Raw genomic sequence first — 12,119 nt, 5'->3', positions numbered from 1 at the left:
TCAGAAGAGCCCTGTTGGGCCAGACCAGGGAAGGTCGATCTAGTCCAGCCTCCTGTCTCACACAGTGGCCAGCCAGTTCCTCTGGAGGGCCAACAACAGGGCAGAGAGGCCGAGGCCTTCTCGAGAAGAACCTCAGAAGAGCCCTGCTGGGTCAGACCAGGGAGGGTCCATCTAGTCCAGCCTCATGTCTCACACAGTGGCCAGCCAGTTCCTCTGGAGGGCCAACAACAAAGCGGAGAGGCTGAGACCTTCCCCTGAGAAGAACCTCAGAAGAGCCCTGCTGGATCAGACCAGGGAGGGTCCATCTAGTCCAGCCTCCTGTCTCACACAATGGCCAACCAGTTCCTCTGGAGGGCCAACAACAGGGCAGAGAGGCCGAGGCCTTCCCCTGAGAAGAACATCAGAAGAGCCCTGCTGGGTCAGACCAGGGAGGGTCCATCTAGGCCAGCCTCCTGTCTCACACAGTGGCCAGCCAGTTCCTCTGGAGGGCCAACAACAAAGCGGAGAGGCTGAGACCTTCCCCTGAGAAGAACCTCAGAAGAGCCCTGCTGGATCAGACCAGGGAGGGTCCATCTAGTCCAGCCTCCTGTCTCACACAGTGGCCAGCCAGTTCCTCTGGAGGGCCAACAACAGGGCAGAGAGGCCGAGGCCTTCTCGAGAAGAACCTCAGAAGAGCCCTGCTGGGTCAGACCAGGGAGGGTCCATCTAGTCCAGCCTCCTGTCTCACACAGAGGCCAGCCAGTTCCTCTGGAGGGCCCACAATAGGGCAGAGAGGCTGAGGCCTTCCCCTGAGAAGAACATCAGAAGAGCCCTGCTGGATCAGACCAGTGAGGGTCCCTCTAGTCCAGCCTCCTGTCTCACACAGGGGCCAACCAGTTCCTCTGGAGGGCCAACAACAGGGCAGAGAGGCCGAGGCCTTCTCGAGAAGAACCTCAGAAGAGCCCTGTTGGGTCAGACCAGGGAGGGTCCATCTAGTCCAGCCTCCTGTCTCACACAGTAGCCAGCCAGTTCCTCTGGAGGGCCCACAACAGGGCAGAGAGGCTGAGGCCTTCCCCTGAGAAGAACATCAGAAGAGCCCTGCTGGATCAGACCAGTGAGGGTCCCTCTAGTCCAGCCTCCTGTCTCACACAGGGGCCAACCAGTTCCTCTGGAGGGCCAACAACAGGGCAGAGAGGCCGAGGCCTTCTCGAGAAGAACCTCAGAAGAGCCCTGTTGGGTCAGACCAGGGAGGGTCCATCTAGTCCAGCCTCCTGTCTCACACAGTAGCCAGCCAGTTCCTCTGGAGGGCCAGCAACAGGGCAGAGAGGCCGAGGCCTTCCCCTGAGAAGAACCTCAGAAGAGCCCTGCTGGATCAGACCAGGGAGGGTTCATCCAGTCCAACATCCTGTCTCACACAGTGGCCAGCCTGTTCCTCTGGAGAGCCAACAACAGGGCAGAGAGGCTGAGGCCTTCCCCTGAGAAGAACATCAGAAGAGCCCTGCTGGATCAGACCAATGAGGGCCCATCTAGTCCAGCCTTCTGTCTCACACAGTGGCCAGCCTGTTCCTCTGGAGGGCCAACAACGGCAGAGAGGTCTTCCCCTGACACTGGGATTCAGAGGTTGACTGTCTCTGATCGTGGAGGTTCCTTTGAGTCACTGTGGCTAGCAGCCCCTGAGAGACCTCTCCTCCATGAATCTAAGCCCCTTTTAAACGTGTCTATATCTGTGGCCATCACTACATCCAGAGGCAGCGAATTCCACATTTCACTCTGGTTATTTCTGATGGGGATGTGTCACAGAGGAAGAGTTCTTCTACAAGATCTCTCTGTGCAAAGCAGGCCGCTGTTCTGACCTGACACCCATCCCGCAGTGGCGGCTGGGTGTGTGAAGGGGTGAGGCGAGTCTTGACCGCAGATCAGCTCCAGTCTGGGCCTGCTCCAGCCAGCAGCTGCACCCTGCACTAAGTCTCTTCTGGGGAAACCAGCCCTGCTCTTCCTCAGCATCACAGAACACGAGAGTGCTGGGCCTGAGCTCATGCGCCACTTCAGAAAGATGGTCTCCCTGGGCTGAACAGGAGTCTTGTTGAACTCTGGGTGTGTAAAGTCCCAGCAGACACACAGCAGCCAGCAGAGTTTTTGAGGTGAGAGACGTTTAGAGGTGGATTGCGGTTGCCTGCCTTGGAGTCTGTGCAGCAGCCCTACACTCCCTGGATGGTCTCCCATGGAAGCCCTGCTGAGCTGAGCTCTGATGAGACTGGACTAGCCTGGTCCTTCCAGCTCAAGCCCAAACACATTCAGGGGGGGCTTCCTTCCCTCAGTTTCTGTTCCACTCCCCCCATGATCATGAGGCTCAGAGCAGATTTCAATGTACAGTAAACAGTTTAAAATACAGTTAAAATCTAGATACAAAAATCCTAGAGTTGGAAGGGGCCTCCAGGGTCATCTAGTGACCTTGCCCAATGCAGGAATTTCACAAGTACCTCCCCCCCACACACACACTCAGTGACTCAAGATGGTAAAAAAAAAAAACCAAACCCCTCCAGGACCTTTGACCAAGCTGGTCTGGGGAAAACCTGCTGCCTGACCCCAAAGTGGTGACCAGCATTTCCCTGGACATATGAGAAAGGGCCAGAAGAACGAAGCGTGGATCATAGAATCATACAGTTGGAAGGGACCTCCAGGGCCATCTAGTCCAACCCCCTGCACAATGCAGGAAACCCACAAACACTTCCCCCTAAATTCACAGGATCTTCATTGCTGTCAGATGGCCATCTTGCCTCTGCTTACAAACCTCCAAGGAAGGAGAGCCCACCACCTCCTGAGGAAGCCTGTTCCATTGAGGAACCACTCTAAACTCACAAACACCTCCCCCTAAATTCACAGGATCTTCATTGCTGTCAGATGGCCATCTAGCCTCTGCTGAAAAACCTCCAAGGAAGGAGAGCCCACCACCTCCCGAGGAGGAAGCCTGTTAGAATCATAGAAGAGTTAGAAGGGACCTCTAGGGCCATCTAGTCCAACTCCCTGCACAATGCAGGAAACTCACAAACCCCTCCCCCTAAATTCACAGGATCTTCATCGCTGTCAGATGGCCATCTAGCCTCTATGTAAAAACCTCCAAGGAAGGAGAGCCCATCACCTCCTGAGGAAGCCTGTTCCACTGAAGAACCGCTCTAATGGTCAGGAATCCTAGAGTTGGAAGGGACCTCCAGGGTCATCTAGCCCAACCCCCTGCACAATGCAGGAAACTCACAAACACCTCCCCCTCAATTCACAGGATCCTCATTGCTGTCAGGTGGCCATCTAGCCTCTGTTGAAAAACCTCCAAGGAAAGAGAGCCCCCCCCCCCCCCAGGAGGAAGCCTGTTCCACTGAGGAACCCCTCTAAACTCACAAGCACCTCCCCCTAAATTCACAGGATCTCCATCACTGTCAGATGGCCATCTAGCCTCTGTTGAAAAACCTCCAAGGAAGGAGAGCCCACCACCTCCTGAGGAAGCCTGTTCCACTGAAGAACCGCTCTAATGGTCAGGAATCATGGAGTTGGAAGGGATCTCCAGGGTCATCTAGTCCAACCCCCTGCACAAACAATGCAGGAAACTCACAAACCCCTCCCCCTAAATTCACAGGATCAGCATCGCTGTCCGATGGCCATCTAGCCTCTGTTGAAAAACCTCCAAGGAAGGAGCGCCTATCACCCCCCAAAAGGAAGCCAGTTCCACTGAGGAACCGCTCTAGCGGGCAGGACGTTCTTCCTCATGCAGCCCTTCCTGCCCTCCTCCTCGCCATCTGCTTCGGATCACAGCAGGGACATTGCTGTCAAAGGCCCCCCAGGCAGGAGAAACCACCCCCCCCACACACCCTCACTGAGGACCAGCAGGCTAAGGGTTAAGGACGCGGCGGCGGCGGCAGCGCAGGAGAGGGCGGGGCCAGGGGCGGGGCGCCTTGGCGGCGGCCTCCTGATTGGCCCGCTTCTCCTCCTCCAGCCCGGCGGCCAACGGAGAGCGGCCCCGTGTGCGCCCTGCGACCCCGCCCCTCGCCTCCCGAGTGGCAGCGGGCGCGGCCAATGGCGGAGGCCGCCCTGGCAAGGTGAGCCCGCCTCCTCCCGCAGCCGGCGGGCCAGGGCGGGGCCGCGAAGGTGGAGCCGGCAGGTAAGGAGGCCGGCAGGTGGGCGCGGGGAGGGGCTCTGGCGGGGCTGCCCAGGAGGGGGAGGGGGCAGGTGCCCGGGGGGTGCAGCCGCTCTGCGGGGCGAGAAGGACGGAGGGGGGCAGGCGTCGGGAAGACCCCGCAGGCAGGCAGGCAGGGCCGGTGGGGAGGCAGCCGCCAGCTCGAGTCCCGCCCGCCCGCCCCTCTTGCGCCGCAGCCAGGGCGGCTGCATCGAGGCCAGCAGCCCGAGCAAGCGGGTCCTCGGTGTGGAGGGCGGAGCAGCCGGTGCAGAGGCCGAGGACGGCGGGGTTTGGTGCCTCTGCACGGGAGGAAGGGCAGACCCAAAGCCCCACCTGCATTTCAGCGTTGCCTAGAAAAGGCCAGCTTCTCGCCCCTTGCCCCAGACAGCAACAGGCCTTTCGGAGGTTCTCCCCGAGACAGCGCTGCGAGAACAGGGAGAACCCCACCGTCCAGCCGGTGCCTTTCTTTGCAGACGGGGGTGTGGCGCTCCCCCTCCTCCTCCGCAGCCCAAGCCAGCCGAGACGGAAGAGGCGGCACCGGAGCAGGCAGGGCCGCCTTCCAGGGGATTCCCGGCCGGCTGCAACATAAGAGAGGCCAGGTTGGATCAGGCCAGTGGCCCATCCAGTTCAACACTCTGTATTGCACAATGGCCAAAAAAACCAGGTGCCATCAGGAGGTCCATCAGTGGGGCCAGGACACTAGAAGCCGCCCCCCCCCCCCACACACACCAATGATACAGAGCATCACTTGCCTCAGACATGAGAACATAAGAGAAGCCATGTTGGATCAGGCCAATGGCCCATCCAGGCCAATGCTCTGAGTCACACAGTGGCCAAAAAACCAGGTGCCATCAGGAGGTCCATCAGTGGGGCCAGGACACTAGAAGCCCTCCCACTGTGCCCCCCCTCCCAAGCACCAAGAATACAGAGCATCACTGCCCCAGACATAAAAACATAAGAGAAGCCCTGTTGGATCAGGCCAATGGTCCATCCAGTCCAACACTGTGTCACACAGTGGCCAAAAACCCAGGCTCCATCAGGAGGTTCACAAGTGGGTCTAGAAGACCTCCCACTCTCCCCCCCCCCCAAGCACCAAGAAATACAGAGCATCACTGCCCTAGACAGAGTTCCAATAATACCCTGTGACTAATAGCCACTGATGGACCTCTGCTCCATATTTATCCAATCCCCTCGTGAAGCTGTCTATGCTCGTAGCCGCCACCACCTCCTGTGGCAGTGAATTCCACGTTAATCATCCTTTGGGTGAAGAAGGACTTCCTTCTATCCGTTCTAACCTGACTGCTCAGCAATTTCATCGAATGCCCACAAGTTCTTGTATTGTGAGAAAGGGAGAAAAGGACTTCTTTCTCTACCTTCTCTACCCCATGCATAATTGTGTAAAAGATCCAAGGCCTGCTGGAGAGTGGGGCATTCGTGGGCTTGTCCTGAGGCAGCCAGCAGAAGAGGTGTGAGGGAAGGAGGCCTGTTGCTGTCTGGGCAAGGAAGGAAAAGTTGGCCTTTTCTAGGAAAAGCTAAAATGGAGGTGGGGGCTTTGGGTCTGCCCTTCCTCCACAAAGCTCCAGGTGCTGCCTGCAGTTCTCCTCACTGGCGGGTTGCCAGTTTCTGACCCAGAAGGGTGAAGTCTGGGCAGCTTTTCCCAGGGGAGGGCGAGAGATTTCTGGGGCCTGGGAGGGGATCAAGCAAATCTGTTTGTGGTTGTTGATGTTGGCAGGATTTATTTTTAACCCATTCAGTTCTCCAAAAAGCCTGATCTCTACTCAGCTGGGTTTTTTGGGGGGGGGGGGGGGGTTGGATCAGCCTGAAGCAGCCGGGATTTCTCTTTCTTCAGTGTTTTTGCAAGGGGGGGTTGAGTCAGGAAGATTCAACCTGAAGCCAGCCCTGCCCCCTTTCTTCATCCTTAGAGCAGAGGCTGAAGGAGGTGGGAGGGAGGGGAGGGGCGTGACCTTGAGTGTCCTGTGCCTGGCTGGCCTTCCAGCAGGCAGGCTGGAGCAGGTGAAGAGGCATACCTGTCAGGGCTTTCCTCCCCAGGTTTTGTGGCTATTCAAGCCGTAGAAGCAAGCAGTGGCCGAAATGAGGATATGTGCATGTCCCGGGAGGCCTTGTGTCTCTGACAACTGCATGGCAGACGCAGTCCACTAGGTGAAGCTCCCCCCACCCCACAGGCCCTCTCCTCTCTGTGCTGCACTTGCTGAATTTCTGCCGGTTGCACAGCTGTCAAAGGGCTTGGCTGGGGTGGGGAGGGGGAGGGAGTAGCAGCTGGTGTCTGCAGACCGTCCTGAGAGGAGTGAATGCTGCCAGATCCTGTCATCTGAGCCGGTGTCTTTGTTTGCAAAGCAGGGCTGGCAGGTGGGGTGGGGTGGGGTGGGCACGAGAGTTTCCCTAGCACTGGCCAAGTTTGTTCTGGAGTGCCTTTTCTGCAGGAGGGTTAGGAAGGGTAAGTGGGGCAAGAGGAGGCAGAAGTGAGGGGGAGACGCATCAGAGGTGTGGCTTGGGGGCAGGGAATGCAGCACTGGGGGGGGGGCGTGTTTGTCTCTCCCTGGCTCAAGGCATAGGGTCCCCAAGAGATGGCAGCTCTATTGCTGGCTCTTGGCCCTTTCCTCTTTTCCCCCAAACTCCTCCCCCGTTGTGTCTCTGCTTCTCCTGGATGCCTCCTTGCTCCTGCAGAGCGACTGATACCCCCCCCCACAGGTGGCAGCTGTTGTCTGCCCCTGCTGAAATGTGGGTCTTGCGGTCTCTGCTCCACTGTCCTGCTTCACGCCCCTTCAGGTCTGCTGCCTGCTGGCTCTCCCCCCACTTAGGGGTCCCCGTTTGGCACTGACGGGAGCAGCAGCAGCAGCGTGGGTCTTCTCACTGTGGCATCAGCTCTGTGGGAGGGGCTTCCTGAAGAGGGGAGGGGGCCCCCTCCGTGGAGATGCCCTGGAAGTGCGGCCAGAAAGTGCTTGGGGGGCTTTGAATGGCCGGCAGCTTGGAAAGGGGGTGGGCTTTGGTATTTCATCCTCGAATTAACTGGAAATGTTTTAAGTATTATCGTAAGCCAGCTTGAACCGAGAGGAAAGGTGGGTTATAAATAGAACGCCTTGTAGTGTAAATTCGAGCTGGCTGGATACGTTTGCATTCCAGAGCTCCAGAGCACTCAGGCTTTCCTGGTTTTGGTCTCCTGCTGGCCGGGGAGAAGGCAGATGCTGCAGCTCTGTTTCCAACCCCCCTCCCCACTGGTGCTCCTTTTGGGCTGGCTCTCTCCCTCCCCCTCCCCCTCATTCTTGCCCGGAAGAGATGGGGGAGAAGCTGGAGGATTCCCAACCAACAGTAACACCTGTGTCTGCATTTGCCAGGCGATCCAGTGTCACAAGCGATGGAGCTGATGGAGGAGGTCAGCCTCTGGACCCCGAGAGTGGTGGGAGCAAAGGAGACCCCCCTGGACATGGGCTCAGGTGCGTGGGCATCCCTGAGATGCAGCTGGATGGGCAATAAGGAGCAAGTGGCTGTCTAGCTCCTACAAGGCCAGCCTTTCCAAATGGCTTTAGACTCCTTTGTGTGCACCAGACAGGGCCAGGCATTTGGGCTTTGGGGTCATTCCTCGCACCCTCCCCTGCTGTAGGTACCTGGGATCATAGAATCATAGAGTTGGAAGGGACCTCCAGGGCCATCTAGTCCAACCCTCTGCACAATGCAGGAAACTCACAAGTACTTCCCCCCCACACAACCAGTGCCCCCTGCTCCAAGCCCAGAAGATGGCAAAAACCCCTCCAGGGTCCCTGGCAAAATTGCTGATTGACCCCAAAGTGGTTATTAACATTTATCTGGGCTGTTAAAAAAGGGCCATGAGAACTAAACACTGATACATCTCTTCCTGCTCTCCTTCTCATGATCTCCTAATTCACAGAATTAGCATTGCTTTCAGATGGCCATCTAGCCTCTGTTTAAAAACCTCCAAAGAAGGAGAGCCACCCCCTCCCAAGGAAGCCTGTTCCACTGAGAAACCACTGTCAGGAAGTTCTTCCTAATGTTGAGCTGAAAACTCTTTTGATTTAATTTCGACCCACTGGTTCTGGTCCTGCCTTCCAGGGCCACAGAAAACAATTCCACACCATCCTCTCAATGACAGCCCTTCAAGTACTTGAAGATGGTGATCATATCACCTCTCAGCCACCTCCTCTCCAGGCTAAACATGCCCAGCTCCTTCCTCATAGGACTTGGTCTCCAAACCCCTCACCATCTTTGTTGCCCTGCTCTGAACACCTTCCAGCTTGAGAGCCAGTTTGGTGTAGTGGTTAAGTGTGTGGACTCTTATCTGGGAGAACGAGGTTTGATTCCCCAGTCCTCCACTTGCACCTGCTGGAATGGCCTTGGGTCAGCCAGAGCTCTTGCAGAGCTGTCCTTGAAAGGACAGCTTCTGGGAGAGCTCTCTCAGCCCCACCCACCTCACAGGGTGTCTGTTGTGGGGGAAGGAGATATAGGAGATTGTGAGCCGCTCTGAGACTCTGATTCAGAGAGAAGGGCGGGGTATAAATCTGCAGTCCTCCTCCTCCTCCTCTCCTCTGCCGTCAAGAGGAACAGCTCCCTGCCCTCCTCTAAGTGAAGCCCTTCAAATAATTATAGAGAATAATCCTGTCCCCCCTCCACCTCCAGACTGAACATTCCCAAGTCCTCCTCAGCCTTTCCTCACAGGGCTTCTTGGTCTCCAGGCCCCTGGTCATCCTTATTGCTCTCCTCTGCACCTGCTCCACTCTGTCCGCATCCTTCTCCAGAACTGCACACCAGACTCCAGAGCAAAGGTTTATTTCTAATCTAGCCTTCTAACCGCTAGACAAGATTGCTGCCCTTCTTCTTGCAGCTCCCTGTGGCTGAGCTGACCAATCAGGTGCCCAGTCCAGTCCTACTTGCGCAGTGGCCGCAGCTTCATTCACTGGTCGAAATCTCTCACTTAATGGATGCTTTTGCTCCCTCTGAAAATGTGTCTGCTTTGCTCTTACAGGGGCCCCCTCCATGGCTAAAATCCAGAGGGAGCATTGTCTGGAAGGAGACAGAGGGCAACTAAGTGGAGCCCCCAGAAGGCCTGCTGGGCGAGACGGCCTCTGCCCACAAGCTGGGAGGAGGAGGAGGAGGAGGAGGGAGAGGAGTCTGTTGCGGCTCCGCAGAGCGCTGGAGCCCCAGCCGTCCCCAGCAGGGCTCTCATTAGGTGAAGAAGACGACTTTGGCCAAGGAGACCATCTCTGCGATGCCAAGAAGTCGGGGCAGAACGTGGTGGGTGATGGGCAGCCTGACAAGGAGGTGGTCTTCCGGGTGGGGGAGGGCAAGGCGAGCCGAAGGGAGTGTGTGGCGGAGGGCGACTTCGCCTGCAAGGAGTGCGGGAAGCGTTTTGCCTGGCGCTCCTCCTTGAACATTCACAAGCGGACTCACACAGGTGAGAAGCCCTTCGCGTGCAAGACCTGCGGGCGCGGCTTCAGCCAGAAGCCCAACTTGCTGTGCCACCAGCGCAACCACACCGGGGAGCGGCCCTTCAAGTGTGCCCGGTGTGAGAGAAGCTTCCGGCAGAAGCAGCACCTGGTGAAGCACCAGCGGACCCACGTCCGGGCCCGGCCCAGCCCCCACACCTGCCCGGAATGCCAGCGCAGCTTCAGCAACAAGGCCGTCCTGCAGCTGCACCGGCGTCTCCACGCCCACCACCGCCAGCTGGTCTTCCAGGAGCTGAAGAAGGCCTATAAGGAGACGGTGGCGCGGCAGCGGGAGGAGGCCCGGGGGGGCCTCAGCTGGGGGGTGCGGCCCAAGGGCCGGCGACGGGGAGTGAAGAAGTTCATCTGTAGCGAGTGCGGCAAGGGCTTCACCTGGTGGTCTTCCCTCAGCATCCACCAGCGCATCCACACTGGAGAGAAGCCCTTCCCCTGCACGGAGTGTGGGAAGAGCTTCACCCAGAAGCCCAACCTCTTGCGGCACCTCCGCTACCACAGCGGCGAGCGGCCACACTCGTGTGCCCAGTGTGGGAAAGGCTTCACCCAGAAGCAGCACCTGGTGAAGCACCAGCGCACCCACCTGGCAGAGAAAGGCTTCCAGTGCCACGCCTGTGGGCAGAGCTTCCCCACCAAGGGGGTGCTCACGGTGCACCAGCGGGCCGGCCACGGGGGGACTGACCTCTTGGCCGCAGGGCTGCTGGGGGAGAAGGGGTGTCTTCCGCTCGGCCTGCCGGGAGAGAGGAGGGGCCCCCTGATTGCCAGTGGCCCGAGGACCCTCCAGCCCCCAGACCTCCTGAGCCCCTCAAGCGAGGTGGATGGGCAGCCGGTCCTGATTGTGGAGCCTGGCACTCGGCCACAGGCTCTGTCCCAAACCAAGAAGGGCGTCTTCTGGAAGCCGGAGGTCCCCAAGCTGCCCCCCCTTGAGCAGAAGCAGTACATCTGCAATGAGTGCGGGAAGGCCTTTGTCTCCTGGTCGGCTCTCACCATCCACCAGCGCATCCACACCGGCGAGAGGCCCTATCAGTGCGGGGAGTGCGGGAAGAGCTTCAGCCAGAAGCCCAACCTGGTGCGGCACCAGCGCCACCACACGGGGGAGAAGCCCTACCCGTGCGCCGAGTGCGGGAAGTGCTTTGTCCAGAAACATCACCTCACCAAGCACCAGCGGGTGCACAAGAAAGAGGCTCGCCAGGGCCCCACCCTGACTGCGGAAGCGGAAGGGTTGTAGACGCTGGTTGGAAATTGGGACAACAATTGCCAGTTTTTGCCTTTGGATAGCCTGTTACGGGAGCGAGGAGGAGGAAGAGGGAGGGGGTCTGCCTTCCCCTCCCCCTAAGATTTATGTGAGGAGTCCTGTAGGGCCCACAGTGTCTCCTTCTGGCTCTGAAGGTGTGAGACCCACTGCATGGAGTGGATTGGGCTGTCTCCCCATGGAAGCCAGCAGTGGGATGACCAGCTGTGGTTCTCTGAAACAGTTTTCCATCCCGAGCTGGGTGCAAAGTACCTCTTTTCCAGGGGTTTCTCTTGGCTTCTCCCCAGTGCAAATTTGGGAGATGCTCCACCCAGTTGTAAGAGGGCCATAGAAATGGATTTCGTTTTTGTTTTGCCTCTTATGCCTTGGAGTGTGGTCTGAAGCGCGCCTAAAACCGAGTTAGGCCTGATTTGAACATGAGTCTAGTGAGGCAGAGCAGAGCCCCTTCCCCATGAGGCATGGCCCCTGCGTGGCGTCTTGTGGACACGAGGCCGCTGCTGTGCACACAGCCGCCTGCACAGGTACCCACCTGCTTTACACGGGAAACTGCGCTAGGTGTGGGTTTTTAAGACCAGTGTTTTGTCCAGTTTTTGTCATTCTCGCCCACCTTGGGAGGTGAATTATCTGGGGAAAAGGCAAGTTTGTAAATGTGTTAAACGATTAATCTAAATGAAGAGCCCTGTGGGAAAGTTTTTTGACTTGTCAGCATCATGCTTAAATCAGGTCTTCCTTCCAAATAAGGCTGCCGCCTGTCATGTGTGACGTGTGACCTAAGTGCGTTTAAACACCGGGGGGGGGGGGGGGGCGTGTCTGTACCTTGGGAACTGGACTGCAGAGTGAAGCAGACGATCATTTGAGGAAATGAGATGAATTAAAACATCTGTGTGATGTGCCTTTGTCTTCTGTGCCTGGCAACCAGATCCCAGAGAGGGGATTTGTCTTATGTTGAAAGTCTGCCTTTCCCATGGGGACTTCAGAGTGGATAACGCAGAATGACTGTCCAGGAAGGAAGGAAAGGGCATCTTTCATTGCTTGAGGAACTCCCTTAGAACCGTCATTCCCTGGAAAGCACCCTGCTAACCAGCGGCTACCACCACGGAGGGACCTTCCAAGAACGTCCAGACCAGGCGTGGCCAGACTGGCTTCACGTAAGAGCCACACAGAATAAACATCAGATGCTTGAGAGCCACAAAGAAGGGAAAGAGATGGGAGGGGTGGAAAGAAAGCAACGCTATCTTTAAATGCCTTCTCCAAG

At 57.6% G+C, this 12,119-nt stretch overlaps 1 protein-coding gene across 1 annotated transcript; it reads left to right on the top strand.

Moving 5' to 3' along the window:
* Nucleotides 1–7,517: 7,517 nt before the first annotated feature.
* Nucleotides 7,518–11,749, top strand: ZNF775 (zinc finger protein 775). The gene is made up of 2 exons (XM_060248226.1): nucleotides 7,518–7,596; nucleotides 9,141–11,749. Exons 1-2 carry the CDS (start codon nucleotides 7,518–7,520, stop codon nucleotides 10,838–10,840), a joined length of 1,779 nt encoding a protein of 592 aa, XP_060104209.1. The 3' UTR covers nucleotides 10,841–11,749.
* The last annotated feature ends 370 nt before the right edge of the window (nucleotides 11,750–12,119 follow it).

This window comes from Heteronotia binoei, chromosome 10 (assembly GCF_032191835.1).
Source record: "Heteronotia binoei isolate CCM8104 ecotype False Entrance Well chromosome 10, APGP_CSIRO_Hbin_v1, whole genome shotgun sequence".
In the NCBI taxonomy this organism is placed as follows: domain Eukaryota; kingdom Metazoa; phylum Chordata; class Lepidosauria; order Squamata; family Gekkonidae; genus Heteronotia; species Heteronotia binoei.
The sequence above is the reverse complement of the archived record's forward strand: the minus strand, read 5'-3'. Positions and strand labels throughout refer to the sequence as shown.